Source organism: Oryzias melastigma, linkage group LG1 (assembly GCF_002922805.2).
Source record: "Oryzias melastigma strain HK-1 linkage group LG1, ASM292280v2, whole genome shotgun sequence".
Taxonomy (NCBI): domain Eukaryota; kingdom Metazoa; phylum Chordata; class Actinopteri; order Beloniformes; family Adrianichthyidae; genus Oryzias; species Oryzias melastigma.
In genome coordinates, this window is record NC_050512.1 from 7,665,663 (window position 1) to 7,685,906 (window position 20,244).

General features: G+C 43.0%; 2 protein-coding genes across 6 annotated transcripts; one reads left to right on the forward strand and one right to left on the reverse strand.

The window, feature by feature from the left end:
• Positions 1-141: 141 nt before the first annotated feature.
• rfx1b (regulatory factor X, 1b (influences HLA class II expression)) lies at positions 142-15,298 on the reverse strand. Of its 4 annotated transcripts, none has more exons than XM_024259725.2 (18): positions 15,016-15,298; positions 10,256-10,632; positions 9,458-9,555; positions 9,302-9,382; positions 7,995-8,068; positions 7,602-7,884; positions 7,345-7,526; positions 6,908-7,027; positions 6,673-6,794; positions 6,371-6,489; positions 4,257-4,360; positions 3,601-3,752; positions 3,281-3,378; positions 2,720-2,869; positions 1,574-1,785; positions 1,355-1,508; positions 1,237-1,282; positions 142-1,154 (listed from the first exon to the last, which is right to left on the reverse strand). In XM_024259725.2, exons 2-18 carry the CDS (start codon positions 10,602-10,604, stop codon positions 994-996), a joined length of 2,505 nt encoding a protein of 834 aa, XP_024115493.1. In that variant the 5' UTR covers positions 10,605-10,632; positions 15,016-15,298; the 3' UTR covers positions 142-993. The 4 variants fall into 4 exon arrangements, with proteins under 4 accessions (XP_024115493.1, XP_024115492.1, XP_036067462.1 ...); XM_024259724.2 differs by having other exon boundaries at positions 142-1,157; positions 15,016-15,293; XM_036211569.1 differs by lacking the exon at positions 9,302-9,382 and having other exon boundaries at positions 142-1,157; positions 15,016-15,294.
• Positions 15,299-17,913: 2,615 nt separating this feature from the next.
• Positions 17,914-19,243, forward strand: rln3b (relaxin 3b). 2 transcript variants are annotated; one of them, XM_024259728.2, is made up of 4 exons: positions 17,914-18,326; positions 18,410-18,467; positions 18,556-18,734; positions 18,812-19,243. In XM_024259728.2, exons 3-4 carry the CDS (start codon positions 18,560-18,562, stop codon positions 19,078-19,080), a joined length of 444 nt encoding a protein of 147 aa, XP_024115496.1. In that variant the 5' UTR covers positions 17,914-18,326; positions 18,410-18,467; positions 18,556-18,559; the 3' UTR covers positions 19,081-19,243. The 2 variants fall into 2 exon arrangements, with proteins under 2 accessions (XP_024115496.1, XP_024115495.1); XM_024259727.1 differs by lacking the exons at positions 17,914-18,326; positions 18,410-18,467 and having other exon boundaries at positions 18,510-18,734.
• Positions 19,244-20,244: the final 1,001 nt, after the last annotated feature.

Here is a 20,244-nt window from a genome sequence, read left to right on the forward strand (position 1 = left end):
GGTTTAAATCAAACATCTACATTCAAATTCTGCTTTCATTTCAAGCTGAGGATGGCAACCTGGATGTGAAAAAACGTGCATGGGGGGCGGGGCTTGAGTTCTTAATGGTGGAGGAGCAGCAAAGCAGCAATGAGGCCCAAATGTCAGAACCGACTCAACTCAGATTTTATTTTAGGCTGGAAACCTCAGAAAGGCACAGAATGAGAGACGCCCCTCCCTCTGCAGTCCGCTCAGTGGTTAAGGCAGGTGAGGGGGGGTCATAGATATTCTTCAGGCTACACTGAACTGCATTAGTAACTAACTTTGACCAAATCATTCCGATTTTCAGTCGAATTTTCTTAGAAACGTAGGTTCATTTGAACAGTGAGATGGGAAATCGCAACGAAATCCACTTTAGAAAGTTTATTTTTGCCTTTCTTTGAGGGAAATACGTATTTGATCCCCCTGTAACCATTCAAGGTTAGAGGTCAGTGATGCTTAAATACAACATTTTTAACATACTGTAGCTTTTTAACACAATCAACGTAATTCCAGTAGATTCTGAAGAAGAAAAGCGGCTCAACGAGCCGCTTTTCTTCTTCAGAATCTACTGGAATTACGTTGACCATGTTAACAATTAAAAAAATGACAGTAAATCAAAGATCATAAACACTACAAGAAACCTCTGTGCAGCTAATAAGTCTTTCCAGGAAAAGGGAAAATATTTATGTACATAAATTCAATTTCTTGATTTTCTCTCACTGTTCAGATGAACCTACCATTAGGATGACAGACTGTCCATTTGTTTTTAATAGGACAACCATACAAAATCAGCAAACGATCAAACACTTATGACCTCCACTGTGGATGTTTTCCTTTAATCCCAGAGAACCTGAGGAAGTTCATTTAACTCCCGACTAAACATTCTGGGAATGTTCTGCATTCTTGCAGCGTGAAGGCAAAACAGAAACAGTCTTTAAGGAGAACCACCACGTGCGCAGTGTTGGTGCACAGCTAGTGCACGGAGCTGTGGGAGTCGGTGAGCGTGTGCAGACTTAGACTCGTCCTGGCCTGCTTGGCTGGAGGCGGCTCCTCACACACTCCGAGGGAGCTGGATGGCAGCACCATCTCTGCGCTCTCCTCCTCGCTCTCCTCCTCCTCCTCCTCGTCCTCCTCTTCTGATGAAGACAGGAGTGCAAATCAGGAGTTGGCTGAGGGTTCAGGAAATACCTGGGGGTGGTGGTGTCTCTGCTTTACCTTTATCCAGATCCGGGGAGCTCCGGCTCTTAGTAGAGCTGGAAAACTAGAAGAAGAAAATACGGACATGAGTTCAGGGCGATCATGTGGGCGGAGCATCAAAGTGCCGCTGACGCACCTCTGCCATCACAGCGACGGGCGTCTCTCCTTTGGCCTGGGCCACCCGGTGCTCCACCAGGAAGTACATGTACTCGTCGTACAGCAACCGGATCAGGTGAAAGGAGCCAAAGCTAGCAGCGCTGCGTAGAGTCAGGTCCCTGATGACCATGGAGCTGAGAGCAGGAGGAAGAGGAGTTAGAACCAAACCACAAACCGCTGTCGGATTTGAACCTCTCACCTGTAGAATGACCAGTTCAGCAGAAAAACTTTGGCAGCTTTGGACAGAGCAGTAGGGTTCTGCTCGTAGGGCTTCAGGACCTGAGACACCACGGAGTCCAACCAGGAGGCCCACTGTTCCAGAGAGTTGTGCTGCTGCAGCGTGGCTTTGAAGTCCTGCTCCAGACGCCGCACCACGTCGTCCTCACACTGACACACCCAGGACGCCTGCTCCTGAGGGCGGAGAGACATGGGGGGGTCAGTCCCACATACCCGGCCTTCATCATGTCCACACACTAACAGACAAACAAATACACACAGAAACTATGGTACATACACATGCATACAATCAGTAGAGCTGGGTTGATAAAATCGATTAAACGATTTGAATCCATCTAAGCTTAATAGAGATCGATCTAGCAAACAAAGCTTAAGTCTGCTAGCTTGATGCTAACATTTGTTGGGATTTCCCATAGGACGGCTAATGCTAACACTCGGTTGACACAAACATACATTGCTGACTAATTTAACATCTTTATAAGCTCACAGACATGAATTTACAAACTCTTTTAAAGAAATATTTTTAAGTAACCATTTGTGTTCTAAAACACTGTTTTTTGCTCATTCTTTGCTTATTCTTCTTTAAAAAATGAACTGATACAGCGTGAGCTCCATCTAGTGTCCAAACTAAAACGTCCTCCAGGAGAAGCAGAACAATGTTTACAATGTTAATGATCTGAACATTTTTGTTAGAACTTCTCCTTTAGAGAATCCATGTAACACTGGATGATATTAACAATCTCATTATTTCACTGATACATTTTACAGTATGAGAACTGTATTAGATTAATATATTTGAAACATAGTAGATTATTAATGTATTTCTAAACAAATGTGTATAAACTCAAAACTGAACTGAATCGAATTCAATTGAGATGATCGAAAGAATAAAAAAACAAAACATCTAAATCAAATCAATCCAGGCTCTGGTAAATCTAATGAAATAGATTCTGGAAATTATTATCGACACCCAGCTTTAACAATTAGTGACACAAAAGAAACACAAAATATATTCCAAAAATACACAGAAACACTACCACAGAAAGGAAAAGACACACAAACAGAGACATACAAACAAACATAAATACAGACACACACAGTACGTTACCTGCACATTACTGAAGTCGACTCTGTTGAGGTCAGAGAGCATTTGGTTGATCTGAGCCGAGTTCTGGAGGACGGCCCGGGCAGCCTGGGCCAGGTGGTTCAGGCTGGTGTAGCGCCGCAGCGTCTGGGAGAAGGAGCTGATGCACACCACCTGAGAGGAGGAGGAGAACACATTTTTCTAAGCTGCTGAAGGACTTTCCCCCGTATCACCTCCTCCACCTGCTCCCGGACCCTCTTCCTCCGTCCACCACTCCGTCTGCCTCAGCACCACTTCTGTTTGTCTGAAATTGTAGTTTCTATAGATTTATTTTTACACGTCAGTAGTTTAGTTCAAGTTTGTTCTTATTGTTGTTTTATTTATGATGTTTAGTGCGAAAAACACTTTTCAATAAGGTTTGTTCTCATTATTAAAATGATCCACTAACAGAAACTAACTTAAAGTAAGGGTTAAATCCAGGGAACATGATGGAGTTTCACTGTGAACGGCTGGAGACAGCAGCCGTTTCTGAACCTAGAGGTCCGAGTCACCAGACACAAGTCCGGTCTGGAAGAACACGGTCACCTTGATGCGAACCATCTCCTCCGGGATGTTCATCATGGCTCCAGTCAGCCAACTCTCCAGACTCTTGGCAAAGTTGCGTATGGCCTGGGTTAAGGCACCTGCAGCGGGGAAGGAGGGGGGAGGTTGGAGTCAAACAGTAGGGAGAAGAAGATAAGTGCATTCAGATTTACATGTCACAGTTTGGTAGAGTGTAGGAAGTTTGACCACGTTGCAGTTTAACTGGTTTCTGCTCTCATCTCAAAAAGCAAACAACCGTTGAGCTTTGTTGCGCAGCCGCGTTTCGAAGGGGCCGTGCAGGTGAGGTGTGGGCGTGCACGTACTGGGGATAGGTCTGAGCACGTCAGGGATGAGGGCGTCCACCAGCGCCTGGTACAGCAGGTTGTCACACCGCTTGGTCCAGAGTAGCACAGGCTCAAACTTGCAGAGCAGCACCAGCAAGGATTTGGGCAAACAGTTCTCAGAATCGTTGGGCCTGGAGGGGAGAGGAGACGGGTAAGACAGGAAGAGCTGACACACTAATGCAGAACAGAGACCCTGGATCTGAGAAGGGGTGCAACGGATCACAAAAGTCAGTTCAGATCATGTCACGGTTCTAGAGTCACGGTTCGGATCAGTGAATCAATTGCATCCAGATCGTGATCCGGTGCATCCCTAGTTCTAAGGAGGACCCTTATTTGGTCCAAAGATGAATTCTCACACCAACAAAACCAGGAGGACTATCAAACCTGGATGAGACCAGGAACAAACTGAGATTAAAGACGGACAAGACTTGGATTAAACCAGGGCAAGACCTAGATCAGATCAGATCAGGAATAGAACTATTGTAGCATGACCAGATCTGAATCAGGTCTAAATCAGACCAGGAACAGATCTGAATCAGGTTTGTTAGAGTGGATACTCTCAAATTGAATTCAGAATCATTTATACTGAAAAGTGCGTCTGAAGCCGTGAATGGGCGTGGCTTCCTCATACTCACTGGTCAGGTGATTCTGGATTGTTGCTCTCGCTAAACCTCCAGAAGGATTTCCAGAGCATCTCCACGACGTTGAACTGCAGGTTGATCATGACGTCCAGAACAGCCTGTGAGAAACGAACCAAACTTCATCTAACCCAGAGGTCTGCAACCTTCAACACTTAAAGAGTCATTCAGGTCGATTTCTCACCAACCAAAACCCAGTAGGAGCCACAAAGTCTTCACTCACTCTTTAGAATAATAAGATACTGATTTATCTTTGTCTTTGCTTCTGACATGATACATTTAAATAAACTAATATGAAATAGTTTATAACTTCTGACCGAGCTCTGCCTTTCTTTCAAAATAAAAGACATCCTACATCAAAGGATCATATCAATGCAGCAAATGCAGTTGGAAGAGTAAAGTTATCAATGATAAAAAAAAATGTTTATTTTACTGTTTCTGGTGCATTTCAGCCACAAATGTATAGATACAACCAACAAAAACTAAATCAGAGCTAATAAAGGGACCCCTACCATATATTAAAACCACGAGGCACACTTTAAATCTTTGAAATTATTCAAAAACAGAAAATCTGTTTTATAATACAGTGGATTATAATTTAACGTAGCTTTAATTCTGGGTACAGGCAGTAAATTGATTTTCTGTGATAAATGAAGCTCAAAATTAAGTCCAAATGTGTCATTATGATGTTGATAGTCTATAAAGGATCGATGGATGGATGGAGAATTACGGCTACCGTTGTTAAGATCCTCGTTGAATGATTCATTTCATCCTTCAACTGTTGTGAATGAGTTGAATAAGTTGAAGTTATTTTTTTAAAACTTTACTACTTACTGATTTTTTCCTTTACAGTTGATTTTTATTTTTTTAAGCATTTTATTTTAACCAAAGAGGTAAAAGAGCCACATGTGGCTCTGGAGCCGCAGGTTGCAGACTCCTGATCTAACCGGATTGATTGATAGGAAACAGGTTCGGAACCTGTCGTGAACAGGGTGATGTCAAGTGTATGGAAAGATGCTCCTCTTCACAAACTAACAGGATTTAGCGATTACTTTCAGAATATTCTACCAAATTATTAACAATAACACTGAGCCTTTTAGAAGTTCTGACCTCAATTATCCATCGTCTGAGTCCAACCTGTATTTCTGAACTGTTTGTTCTAAACTCTCAGAGAGATGTGCACGTGAATATTGTCTTGTTTTTCCATTTTTACTTTGATTATGAAATGATCAAACTATGTGAAAGTTCTCCTGGATTTGATGAAGTTACCATGTACAAATTGAATTTACCATGCAGAATTTTGTTGCTGTGCCTCCTAAAGCACAGGAGGACAAAGAAGAAAAATCGCACTGTTTAAGAATCTCCCTGAATCTGCTTTACTGTATTTGTAAATGTAGAACTTTATTTTCAATAAATTACAATTTTATTTTGAAACATTTTCCGTATCAAATTAGACATTTTACAGTCATATAGTTGCATTTTTTCGCACAAAATATTGACTTTTTTCTCATAATTTTACAACTTTATTCTCATATTCATTTTATTTCATGGTAGTCAAAAGGGGGAAAAAAAGTCTGAGGGGGAGGGGCAGAAAATCGTCATTTTGAGATTTTTTTTCAACTGACGCCACTCCATAGTGAACTGTTTCGTTCCATCATGTTCCATCACTTAAGTCAGGGCCGGCATCCAGCTGGTTTCTAGGCAATCTTGCCATATTTGATTGCCTGCTGCTTACCTGGATCAGGTGTGTTTAGCCAATAAGGAGCTTCAATAGCAGGTCAGACAGAAAACATGCAGGACACCGGCCCTCGAGGCCTGGATTCTGACACCTGTTATTTAAGTGTTTTTGTTTCTGTTGCCTTCTTTAGTAAAATCTGACTAAAATGATTAATATAACCACTGCAGAGGGCCCCATGGTATGGCTCGCCCCTCGGCCCTAAACTGCTAAATCCGCCACCGTTCCCGTTAATACAACATGTAGGTTGCTCAGATTGAGGTTTTTTGTCTGAGTACAGCATGCTCTGCAAACCCTCTGTTGATTTGCTAAAAGCAGCTGTTCTGCAATTCAAGAGCAGACCTTTGGAAGTGAAGATGTGTGGACGGCTGCTCACCTCGCAGTGCTCTCTGTACAGATCCTGAAAGACCTTCAGGTGCTCCAACTGGATCCCGTCTGGCAAAGTGTGACCTTGCAGATCAATGTCCACAAACTCTGGTAAAGACCTGGAGGTCTCTGTGCAGGACAGAAGCAGAGATGTTCATCTGGATTTCAGTGACAATTTAAACTTATAAACAGAAAAAATCACGAAGAAAGAATTATGCATAGCTCCAGTTAAGTTTCAGGATTACAGGATTCAGTTACAGTGGTAACATGGGACCAGCCGTCCTACATGAAGAACACAAAGAAGGCTCTTACCTAGGAACTGCTGGTACTGCTGCACCTGAGTGGAAATATCTCCAGGTGCTCCTGGCGGTAGCTGGCCTAGCCCACCTGAGATCCCATTGGAGATCCCTGGAGCTTTCTGAACGGGTTTGATCCTAACAGGGGGGTGACAGTCGGTACAGTGACACACTGATAGAATCTCACCCCACTATCAACTGATGTGAGGATGAAAGGTGTGGTGGGCTACAGGTGTTGCAGGTGTTCATACCTGCTCTTCTGTGAGAACGGCTGCTGCCTCATGGCCATGTGCTGCTGCTCGTCCATCAGTCTGAGCAGAGGAGAGCCAGATTTGATCCTCAGGCCATAGTAGTGGTACTTGGAGTTTCCTCTGAAATGTAGACAAGGACCCTTCAAAAGAGATGCTTTGGCACAAAGTACAGCTGTTATGGATGTTCAATTTATCAGAGGAAGAAAGTTTAAATATTAATAACATCTTAATTTGGTTTCTTCTGTTACGAGATAGGTCAATTTTCCTTTAAACTAAACAAATACTGGCTTGATTAAGTTATAAGCCACATTGTGGTTACCCGGTCAGCTGACCTAGCAGCAGTTTAGGTGAATGTGTTTGTGTGAGTTAATTTGTCTGTGTGTGACTGGGTTCATGTGTGCATTTGTAAGGGGGTAGGTCTGTGTGTGTGTGTGTACCTGGTCCCCAGTCTCCGGGTCCGCAGTCCCACAAAGACTGATCTGATGAGTTTCCCAAAGGAAGCAGCGTTGACGGGTTCCAGCTTCTGCTCCTGGCAGTGCAGCAGGTAGTGGTAATAGAGGGTGCAGCGGGGTAAACTGACGCCCTCGGCCCCCTCATAGTTTTCACACAGCCATTGGACCTTAGGAGAAAAGGCCCATGTTATGTCTCCTGCTTGGTGCGTCTGCCTCGCTCCTTTCTGGACTTTTCTACTCACAGTAGCAGGTGGGGCTCGAGAGTTGGGGCTGCCGTAACTCTGACTTCCTCCGCCGGCTACTGCTTCACCTCCTATTACGTAGCCTACGGATAGCGCATACTCCCCTCCACCTGCAGCAGCACCACCACCGGCTCCGGCTGTTGCCACAGCAATAGGCTGTGCGGTCACAGAGCCGCTCATGTCTGACCCTGGACTGGGCGTGGTCTCATAAAAGTTGGAAGAGGAAGTGGGACTGGTCTGAGGGAAGATGACCGGGTCGGAGAAAGGGTAGCTGCTGGACCGACTGGACAGGAGGAGAAACAGACACTTGGATTTAAAGGAATGCACAGCTGAGAGAGCAGGAAAGATCAGAAGGTGAAGAAGACACCTGAAAGCAGGACGCTCTGGCCTTACATGGTGGAGGCGGGGAACGACGAATCTCCTGCTCCATCCACATACTGCACCTGACCAGAATACACATGCTCCACCTGAACGAGGAGAAACAATCATTCCTCATTTGCTCACATTTGTTGTCATGAACAATGTTAGTGTTTACACTTTTACAACATTTTAACACTTTAATTCAATAAAAACTTTTATAACCCTAGAAAAACTGAAGATTCTATTCAATCCTTGCTCAGATGAAATCTTTCATATGTAAATTTAATTTTAATGTATTCAATAATATAGCAGAGACATTGTGTGTCTGACCAAAAGGTGCAGCAGAAAAGTGAAGGACGCAAAGAAGGACGACAAGAGGAAATTCAAACTAGCAGCACGCAGATTCTGCTGCATGGATTTAAGAACGTCATGGAATTCAAATCTCCTTCTATCCGTGCATCCAACGACCCATCCATCCATCCACCCACTCAACCACCCACTCATCCGACCGTCTGTGTTCATCCATCCATTGATCTGTCCGTCTGTCCACCCAATGACCCATTCATCCATCTGTCCATCCATCCATCTATTTGTCCATGTGTCCATCCTTGAGTCCATCCATCCGTCCATTAATCCATCCATCCACCCACTCATCCATCCACCCATACAGCTGCTTAACTTTATCAGTTGTTTTTTGCAAACATGAAAACGTTTGCTTTATTTTGAAATAATTCTGTGTTTATGAAAATTTTCATCATTTCATGAATCACAGAAAACTTTATTAATGAACTGAGGTAAAAAAAAAAAGATTTAAAATGTGTATGTCTTCTTACAGCCTTTAGTTGAAACTTATTTTTGAAGAATACAACTTTTATTGCAACATTAAAAAAAAACGGGGCACCTTTGAATTTTTGTGCTAACAATAAAAAAAAATTCTCAAAACATTCTGCAGGGACTGTTCAATACAATGCCGTTAAAAATGTGAGTCCACCTGACTTTGTGCAACTAAGAAAAAAAAGTTCGTCCAGAGCTTAAAAATGCGAAGAAAGATATGGAGCTTTAGGATGCAAACATTGTGGTAAAAAATATATTCCTGCACCTCTCCAAGGAGTTTTTTGAAAATGAAAAACAATCCTAAATTTTGAACGGAAGTCACACATCCACACATTTGTGGTCAGTGTGACCCTCAGAAGGATTCTAAGGACACAAGCTACTCCATCGACAAATGTGTGTGGACGGATCTATGAAATCTGAATGCCCAGAACTCATCTCTACGAAGTGAGGAAACAAATAAGTTAGTGTTGATCTGTGCTTACAGACACGTGCGAGTGTCTGGTTACCTCCTGGCTAACATGCACCGACTGCAGGTTGCTCATCTGAATCCTCTTGGCTGGCTGTGACGCCGCCTGCAGCACTGACCTCTGAGGGTGAACAACATCCATGGCATCAGAGACAACCTGAGCAGAGGAGGAAACGCGGGGATGTTAGCGTCCTACCTGCTGGGGCGGTTGCAGAGGTTGGACAGCCTGCGGCGGAACATGGGGGGCCGACTGGCTAGAGTCCGACAGACTGTCGTTGGAGCGAGCGGAGCTCTCTGAGAAAGAGACGGCAGAATCATAAATGCTCATTGAAACAGTAACCAGCGTCCCATCAAGTTCAGTACTCACGACACGCTGCTTCCAAGTCATAGTAACAGCCTCCACAGAACATCTCGCTACATTCACAACCTCTGAACTGGACTAACTAGAAAGTGTTGGTGGAAAAGAGGCAGAGGAGGAAGAGCGTCACGCTCCAACTCTCGTTTCATCTTTCTATCGTTCATGCAGTGAAACAGCCTTGGACAGCTAATCTCCCCAGATGGAAAGAGAAATCCTCCCATCTTGTAAACATGCAGATCGGATGAGGGAGGGAAACAACAGACACAGGTGGACCGCTGAAATGACGGACAAACATGGGACGGGTGCTGAGTGGAGAGTGCACGGACAGAGAAACAAAGAAAATGACTCGCTGTTGTGTAGTTTGTGTTGCCCTCACTTCTACTGTGACTGAGGAGTTGAATCAATCTGATTGCACTAAAAGGGTCTAAAGTTATTCCTACGCATGGAGCACCACTATTATGCTAATGGTGGCAGGAGTCTCTACGGTGTCTGCGATTTATCATCTGGTATTACACTGTACACCCGTCCATAGCTGATGTGCAACCATCCCTGAAGTCAACCCTGTGTCGTACTGGTTGTACCCAAGAGTGGAGCAGTACAATGACGTAGGTTAGTGAGTGTTTTCCCCATCCTCACCTGTAACTGTTACTATGATGTACTGAGACGGGCTGCTCTGCCCGTTGCTTTTCTGGACCACAGAGTGCTGGACTTCCCGGTTCACGTACGGCTGTGTGGGAGTTGCCAACACGACTGCCTTTTGGCTGCGGGCCTGTGTGGGTGCAGCTTGAGAACAAAGTGCATCCTGTCTGGTCTTTGAGATGGTGGCCGACTGGATAGTGGCAGAAATGGCTCCAGAAGTTGGCAAGACCTCAGACAGGAAATGTGTGGTCTTTGCAGATGAGGGTGTGGTGGTGGCAGGTGTTGCTATGGTTACAGCATCAACCTGCTGAGGCTGCAGGTCATCAGAGTAACTACAAGTTGCCATAGCAACTAACGCTTTGGAGACAAGTGATCTGTGAACAAAAAGAAAGAACTCATGTTACAAGCTTTAAATGCAGAAACAGGTTGTGTGTTTGTGTGTATGTGTGTGTGAACGTGAAAAGCCAGACAAAGCAACAGAACTTTTGTCTGACATCACACAAACTAAATACAGTTTTAAGCTTAAGTTTTCATTTGGTGAGTTTCTTCTTGATTGATAACAACACACACGTCTCCCAGAACATGAAACGACAAACAAAAGCCATCACGGTGGAAGGAAAGATTTCTCAGCTTTCTTTTCCTTTCAAAATAAAGTGACATGTCTCAAAAATATTCATACTGTAAGAAAACAGTCTTTGAGAAAGTGTAAAGTTTTCCATCATTCCACCATCACCAAAGCCATCTGAATCTGGGTTCTGTTGGTGGAACCATCTCAAGGTGGATGGTCTTATGCAAAGCTGTAAAACTCCAGGCCTCGAGGGCCACACGTTTTCCAACTAATCTGCCACTGAAGCTTCTTACTGGCTAAACACACCTGATCCAGGTTATCAGCTGCAGATGAGGCAGGATAACGCCCTCGAGGTCTAGAGTCTAACACCCCTGGAATGGATACTTCACCGAATTCCACGGACTTCTAAAGAAAAGTCTTACAAAAGCCCACTAAGTCTTTGGACTCTATCCTCTGGATAATGAAAAAGACTTCTGGGTTTTTGATGGTCTGATGACACAAAACTTAAGATGCTGGCTGCAATAAGGAATCACAATAAAGGAGAAGCATTCCACCTGAAGATCAACATCCCTGCAGTCAAGAATGGTGGTGGGCACATCTTGCTTTAGAGATCATCATCACTTTTCTGAATATCAGGCACAGAAACTAGACCTTAAGCACCACTGGACATTTTAGCATGACAACCACTCAAAATGGAGCAGAACAGCTAAACAAACAGTTTACAGACTAAAGCACGAGTTCCAATGTTAAATACAATGTTTATTTTTCACAATGTTGCCCTTGTTACATCATCTGGGAGATATTGTGTTGTTTTGTGTCATGAAGAAACTTGCTAGTTGAATAAAAGTAACTTTAAGTTACAATGGCCAAAGGCCTACATGATTTTAGGCTGAACACAGTGTGATTTGGCAGCACAAAATGCTAAAAAGAAATGAATAAACAAAATAAGAACACATTGAATCAGTTTAATTACAAAAACTGATTCTGGCTCTTTTGAAAAGGATGACTGACAAAAAGCTTTGAGTATAAAAAATACAACAGTTTTGACAACAGGAACTACTTTTGTTTCCTTCTCTCTTTGGTCTTTGGAAGGTGTGTCTGTCTGCGTTCACACTGAAGTGAATCGTACTAGAGTTTTGGAAGAGAGCAGAGACCCTAATTCTAAGGAGGACCAGAGTTCTCTTGTGCTCTCCATCCATTCAGAGTTTATGGCTCATTATGCATCCATAAAATTTAGAAAATTTCTATGAAGATCTTCCAATATAAAATGTAAACACAATTACTATGAAAAACAACGGTAGAATGAGAAAAAAAACATTAGTGCAAGGTGAGATACATACAAATACTCAACTGTACATCAATAGTCAGAAGACAAATACATTTCTACCACTACTTAAGGAGAGTCACATGTCTGCTGTGTTTGATGTCTCAATGGGATTTTAGATGAAGGGGTAGGGGTGTGGCAAAGTGTTTCACAGCCCTTCAAAATGAAAGCACACAACAAACAGCCATCTTACTTTAAGACTACACATGTTACTTTTTATCTGGTCGCGCACTTCACTATACTTTATATTCATAATTTAGAAAAACCCTTTTACAAGACGGTAATGTTATTGCACTTTTAGAGATCAATCTGTCGTCACTGGATCTCTCTGTAATGAATGTTGCATGACAGGTAAAGAGGATAGATTTAATTCGGAGAACTTCCTGAAGTGACTGTTTTCACGTTTCTCTGCTTAAACACACCTGCCTCTATAAGTATCATGGTCTGACCTCTGCAGAGATTCATGAGCTAAATCCAATGTGCTTAAGCTGAGTAACAAGCAGGTAGTGGAGGCCTGGCGACTACAACTTAGAAAACCTGCAAACCCCTACTGAAGAGAGAACTCCCCGAACCCTAAAACTAAGTACTGCAAAGAGTGTCAATGTGGATGCCATTGACGCATGTTCATTTCACCAATGAAGAACTAGGTTTCCACATTGTAAAATTTACAGTGTTAATATAGTTGATATAATGTTGATATAATGTGTCACGGCTCATACTGAGAAGCTGATACTTTGTTTTCGATTTGGAACAAGGTGGACAACAGTGGACTTATTGGACATTTGTGAACCAATGGCAGCCTTCTTATGATTATGGATCGATTTCACAGCTACATGAAAGGTACAAGATAACTCAGGTCCCCATATGTTGATAAGCACGAAGAGACCCACCGACAGGCTCAAGCCCTGAATACAGGCTAACAAAACTGCACTCGGCTATGGAGAGAAAATAGTCTCATCTGATTTGTGTGTGTAACTCTTGATTTGTTACTCATATGATACATTTTGTTTGTAACTGCGCTATCGGCGTGGCTGGGGGCCAGCGTTCCAGGAAGAGCTCTGTGCTTTTGCTGTTTAAGGGGATGAGGGTGCTGCCATCATTGAAATCCTCAACCCTTTTTTTATGTCTCCCCCACTCCTTTGTGGCAGCACTCCCATCCCCTTACACAGTGAAAGCACAGAGCTCGTCCTGGAGCGCTGGCAACAGCCACAGCAATAGCAGGCAGCGCGAGGTCCTTCTCCACACCCAGAGAGCAGAGCAGGACATAGGACCGATCCACCCACTACACTCACGGAGGACCTCGCCACACCTGATGTCGCTGTGACCCGCACTCATGAAAGAGCTCCATGGCGACGGTGCTGAGAGGGAAAGCGCAGCCACCAGGGATGAATGAGAACAGAGAAACTTAAGTGTTGAGTGTTTTTTTTATTTTAATTAACAGGGCATAACTGTTTAAGAAAGTGGGAAAATGTCAAGTTTTCACCAGATGTTATTCACAATCTAAGTTCAAAGCAGCAGATTAGAAAACTCTGATGGTCTAGCATTCTAGCAGCATTTAAACACTTTACACACATCTTGGAGACGTCAGTGGAGTCTAACATCTGATTTGTGCATAAATGCGGTTTTATGTGTGTGTATCAGGCAATTGGTGCATACTTTTTAAATATTTGTAAGTATGTAAAGTATGAGCTACAAATCAAGAATGACCTACACACAAATCCAAAGTTACACATAAACATGCAGACACATAACAAATCAAGAATTACACACACACACACAAATCATGAGTCTATTTTCTCTCCATACTTGGCAGACATAAAGTATGTAATAACATAAATTGAATAATCTTCTAAAAATATATTAAAACTTGCATTGAGTATTGTCCTGTGACAAGTTGATTGTGTGTAGAGCACAGATAAGGAAGATGTAACGCCTAAAATGACAAAAAATAAAGTTGATATTTGCACTTGTGATAACCAAATTGTCTCATTGTTACCTAAAAAACAAAGGTGAACGTAAAATACATAAATATTGATCACTAGCTTAATTTTAGGTTTATTAAGCTATTTTTATTCATTTCTGAGTTATTTAGAAGCACTATCATTTGTAGTCACCAAATGTGATCTCTGGGCCTTAGAACGTTGTAGATTGTTTTGGTCCCACATGGAGACGAGGGGTCAAGGGTCAAATTGGGTGCAGGCCTGAACTATTTAAAACTATTATAAGAGGGACTCATGGTATCTAAAAACACAACCCGGGTCAAGGATTCGGATCATAAGCCGCTCCTTTGGGAACCAGCACGCGCTTTGACGCGCATGCGGAAGCGAAGGGAGCGGCTGGACGACTTCAATGTCACCGCAAAAAGTTTTCAAAGTTACAGTGACGTCATGAAACAAGCGCGTGTCTTCTTTTTAGTGTCAAATATCGAGTTCGTGCGCGTGTCTATGAGGCTGTGTCGCCCGAAGTTTTTCAGCGGGACCGAGGAGCAAGTTCCCAGCGTCAAAGTGAGCGCCACCCCCGCTAACAGTGACGTTTGAAGAAACTAACCAACTGGTTAGTCCTTGAGCGCGTGACCACAGTAACGCGCCGGGCAGGTTAAAGTCGTGCTGTCTGGAGACATTCGGCAGACTATTCTGCACGCGGCGTCAAAGCAGAAGAAGTGCGCTTTTAACACACCCGCCATCTTGTGCTCTTATCAAAAATATGTCACATCGCCATAACAACCATCTGCGTCTGCTCAGAGCTGCTCCCGCTTTCGTCACGCGCCCGGACCTCGCGTGGACGTTTGCGGTTCTGCGCACGAGCACATTAGCGCGAAATCAACTAATTAAACCGGAATTCACACAAAATGTACTTTATTCTCACCTGAGTTTCCGAGCTCTACTCTTTGTTGTGGTTTGGTTGTATTTCCTCAGGTGTTGGAGATTGTTGTTGTTGTTGACTCCAGTTGCTTGGTTCTTGTCACCACGACTACCGTGGCTATGGCGCCTCGCCTTCACCGGGGCAACTGTTGCTACCCTCTCCCGAATCCGCGGACCCTTCCCCTCGTCCGATTGGTCGAAAGGGGAGGCGGGTGCTACGTCATCAGAGAAGTGGCTCGCTGATTGGAAGAGTCACACGTCTGTCTGTTTCACGGGCGCCCAGGCCACAGTGACCGCTCGAACTGTGGTGATAGTTTTTAAATGCACCCCGGAAAAAAGTGAGCGGTGATTCAACTCTGATTATGTAAGCGGAGTCGGTAGGTGGGGGTGGTGTCATGGTTCGGGCCAAGCCGGTCTTTATTACGTTACGTTTGAGAGCGCAGCATGGAACTGCTTATTGCGCAACAAAAAAGTTCACTCACTTTAGCTAAAACCATTTTAGAGAAAGAACATGTTGTACCAGCAATTAACCAAGTGCGAAAGTCATGATTACAGTTTTTTAAGATCGAAAATGAAGACAGAACAAGTATTCTGTACCTTAAAAAAATATATGAAACTTAATAAAAGCAAACTGTTTGGCAAACCTGCAAAATGTCTGAATTTTTAAGACAAACATATGGAGAGAAAATAGACTCATCCGATTTGTGTGTGCATAATTTATGATTTTTAACTCTTACATTTTGCACATAACTGTGGGCATTTGCAGTTGTGCATACAGAAATATTATACATGCACAACCTAAATTACAACAGCTTGAAACCAACTATGCATATAAATATTTAAAAAGAACACAGCAATTGCCTGATACACATAAAATCCAATTTATGCACAAATCAGATGTGAGAGTCCACTGATGTCTCCAAGATGTGAAGTGATGTGTTTAAATGCTGCTGGACTGTGATGACAGCATACCCTGCACACCCACAACAAAATAGTGGTAAACCTCCATGCACTTCACACTTGAATTTGCCATATTTAATACATTTCCCATTTTCAAGATTTTTCTTAAATAAACACACACATTTCTTTTAGTTAAAATATACATTCATTTCATGTTTATTTGTAGCACATATTTTGTTTTTACTCATTTTGGTTTGTTTAATTGATTTGACCTGTTTTGAGTTCCCAGTGCTAGAGCATGCTTGCTGCAGGTGTGGCTGGAGTTCTGCTTCTGGGGTAGTGATGTGGGGTCAAAAGAGGAACTAAAGCCATCACACCATTTAAATGCTGCAGCTGGGCAATTGGCAAGCACCATCTCCAGAAGTCTCCAGGGGGAGAAACATGGATTCATTAGTTTGATTGCAGTATGAAATCAAACTATTGTTTTCTGTTTTCTTCCGTATGTTTTTTGGTCATCCATATCTCCTGTATGCTTCATGCGATTAAAAAATCAAAATGTTCAGCTCACTAAGGGCATTATTGCTCTCTTTTAAAATTTTCTTCTGCAACTTTTTGTTTTTCTGCAATTCATCAAAATTTCTGCTATTTCTCCCATTAAATACACTGTAAAAGCTCTTCTGAACTCAAAATCATCTGCAATCATAACTTCTGCATACTTTATGGGCAGGACTGTTGGCATGGAGTAAGTCTGCGCTCATTTCCCATCATCCCTTTGATTACACTCTCTCCTGCTAGCTCACAGCCTCTCATGCTGCATTCCCACTGAATGTGATGGCCAGTTTTAACATTAAGGCAATGGCAGAGATGTGAATTGAGGCGATCTGAAGTCCCGTGGCGTGATTTCAGCGATGGCGCGGTGGTCTGGGAGCATTGCAACTTGAACTGCATGGCCAGGGTTCAAATATCTATCTTCCATCTTCCAATCAGGAACTCAGCTTTGGGCATGTGATGTTTCCAGTGACTTGATGCAGCAGGTAGAATATTAAATGTGAGCGTTTTGTCCTGAACTTCCCACTAATTGGTTAACCCGGTTGGGTCGTGGGGTGACCAGAACTTATCCTGGTTGGCAAAGGGGGGATACACTCTGGACAGATTGCCAGCCTTTCAACGCAGCGGCTCTCTGGGTGCAGCCAGCCAGCCTCCCATAGGCTAGCAGAGCTCACTCCCTCAATACACCACTGCTATGTGTGGAGGCTTCCAGCTCAGACCTCCTGACCTTTATGATATTTTTCTTATTTTTATCAAGCCAATAATACATTTTATCATTCCCCTCTCCGGTTAATCCAAGACAGTGAGAATTGAAACTCATTCACTGAGAGACAGACACAATCCCTGAGTGAGATAGAAGGTCCTGGTACCAGGAAAATCTTTGAATGATCTCATGAACCCAGACATAGAGACGTGTAACCAATGTTTTTGTAGAACTCTTCACAACAAATAAACTGGTTCTCAACATAATTTGCGTCTTCTATGCATTCTAAGTGAGATATCCACAGGAACTGCTCCATGTAGCAATAAGGCTAGAAACATTAGCCGGTAGCTCCTCCTACAAGCTCAGGCAGGCAGGGAGCAGTGAATTTGCAGCACAGCAAAACAGGGCCGGGCCACGCAAATTTGTTGCACGAATCGCGTTCAGTGTGAACGTAGCATTACAGTCCCAAGCTAACATTGGTGATGCAACAAAAATGACGAGTAATATCGCAGCTATCCAGCTGAAACAGATGCCAACTCGGATGAAGAAAACAAAGACGTACATGGATCTTTTTGTCTGCAGGTGGGGGCATTGGACCGGAGCGGAGCTGGGGGGCTAGTGGCCTGCTGACTGTAGTCTCTGTGTAGCAGCTAGAAGATGTCTCAAATATCTGCTCCCGATTCACAGGAACTTTAAAAACTGAATACTCAGACATGCAATTTTAATCTTAATTGTATGCATATACAGTATGTCCTTCATCATGAGAAAAATGCTTTTAGAATTCGTTAAAAACACCAAAAACAACATTTTCATCAGAGTGGGCCTTGAACCGGCCGCTCCTCTCTACAACCCTCCGTGGGTCTGGACCCACACCTCCCTCAGAAGAGTGCATATGACTATCAGAGATCACCTGCTCCTGACCCAACAATTCATTTTTTTTTAACAAAATTAATTTTGGTTTAGTCCTTTTTCCTGTGACGTGCTTTTCATTGTTTATTTGTGTTTATTTCAAATGTAAAAATGTCAGCCCGCTTCTGTTATTTCCACTGAAATTGATGTCACAGACCAGAGACGTCCTTGATCGTGATCTCCCTGTAGGCAGCTCTGCAGAGCAGATAGAGACATTGATGGCCTTTGAGCAGAAGCACAAAGGCCATCAAAAGGTCAGTGAGAATTTGATTGCAGAGTTCTGTGGACTCACTTCTAGCATCGCTCACATCTTTATCACAACTTTTTGCATCTACAGGTGTATTGTTGTTCCTAAAGGTCTCCAGGCTTATCTCTGAGGATGACGCCAAGTGGAGGTGAGCTGAGGTCCATCTCTGAAGCTTATAAAAGATCAAGGACTTGTCCTTCAGAGAGCACAGACCACAGAGACTTCTCTCCACCCAGGAAAATGTGGAAAGCGCCATGCCTGACCTTGCTGCTGCTGGTGATTCTAATGAACGGGGTGGAGTGCAACGACGGCCATCCCTCTTTCTACGGAGTGAAACTGTGTGGAAGAGAGTTCATACGAGCCGTCATCTTCACATGTGGAGGCTCTCGCTGGAGGAGAAGTGTGGGAGATTCAGGTAAAGAAAAGACTAATATCATCTTTATCGTGTTTTAACTTCTTTAACTTCTCCTTCTGTCAATGTCTGTCATGAAGAGGAGACATTTGATCCGTGGAAGAAAAGTCCCATCTCTCAGCTCAACTCGGATCAGGATCCAGAAAAGTCCCAGGCATGGAAAGACCAAATGCTTGACGTGGCTTCAGTGGCTGCTGGTTTCAGCCGCTCCGCTCGCTCTCCCGTCTCGGATGAAGTCCTGGAGGCTCTTCGGAGTGTGGACAGGAAAGGACGGGACGTGGTGGTGGGACTGTCCAACGCCTGCTGCAAGTGGGGATGCAGCAAGAGTGAGATCAGCTCTCTATGCTGAACCTGAGAACTTGAAAACATTTCACAATGATGTTCTGTTTATGTCCACACATAGATGTACTACTGGTGACTTATTGAATCAAATTTGATGTATTTATTTCAAAAACCTGTTTTTTAACTGCAGTAAATATTAAATAAAGGATAAATCCTGACTTTATTGCCCTCGTAAGTGTCAATGATTCTTATTTCTGCTTCAGTCGTCCTCATAATTATGATTTGTCTCATATTTTATCTTGATCAGTTCTAAAATATTTGTACCAAACTCAAAGAAGGGTCTCATACTGGCACCGTATGTTCGTCAGGAGCCACCAATTCAACGATAGGTTCTGGATATTCTGAATATCTTTCTTTAATACCCAATACATTTGCCATTCTGCTGTACACACAGGAGCATCGTGGAACATTTTTATTTTATCCAAAAGCATGGCTATGTTCCTGTACCTTTCCTTTGGTAATAATTAGAATAAGGAGAAGAATACTTTTTTCTTATATTTATATTTTTAGTCAGCAATAATAGACTTACATTACTACATCTTTCGGCATCTGAGACCAGCAGTACAAGAAAGACAATCTGTATTTTTAAATCAAAGGGAATTAAAAAAAAAACAAAAAAAACAAGACATTTGAGAAGTTCTTTCAGTGACCACTGGTACCAATTTTTAGCCTAACATCCAGTAAGACGTTAAAAGTAGATGAGTCCAATGTAAATAGCACAACACTGATTTAAGACACACAAATTTAACTTAATTCCTGAACAGTTAAAATCAAATTATTTTTGAAATGTAGATATTGGTACACTTGTCATCTTGTCACATGTTATGATACTTGTGGAGGTCTGGAGGTGTTAGGAGAGGTGGCAGTAGAGTTTCTGACTGTCGTGGAGAGTGAAAGCACTTTGTGTTATTTCCTTATATGAAAAGTGCTATATAAATAAAGATTGATTTGATTTGATTTGAAAGGAGGTCTGAACATTTGTGAGCAACAGTATGTTTTCATCCAGAGAAAGAGAACCCCAGACAGATCCGGATTTAGCCAGTCCCCACTGTGGGGTGCAGGTAGAAGTGGTAGAGAGTGAGTTTGGGTGTGCTGAGAGTTTGGGGTGTCATATTCCTCCAAGCCTTGGTTTTGTGTGTCAAATAAGCATCACTGGATTTTTTGTGTGAGT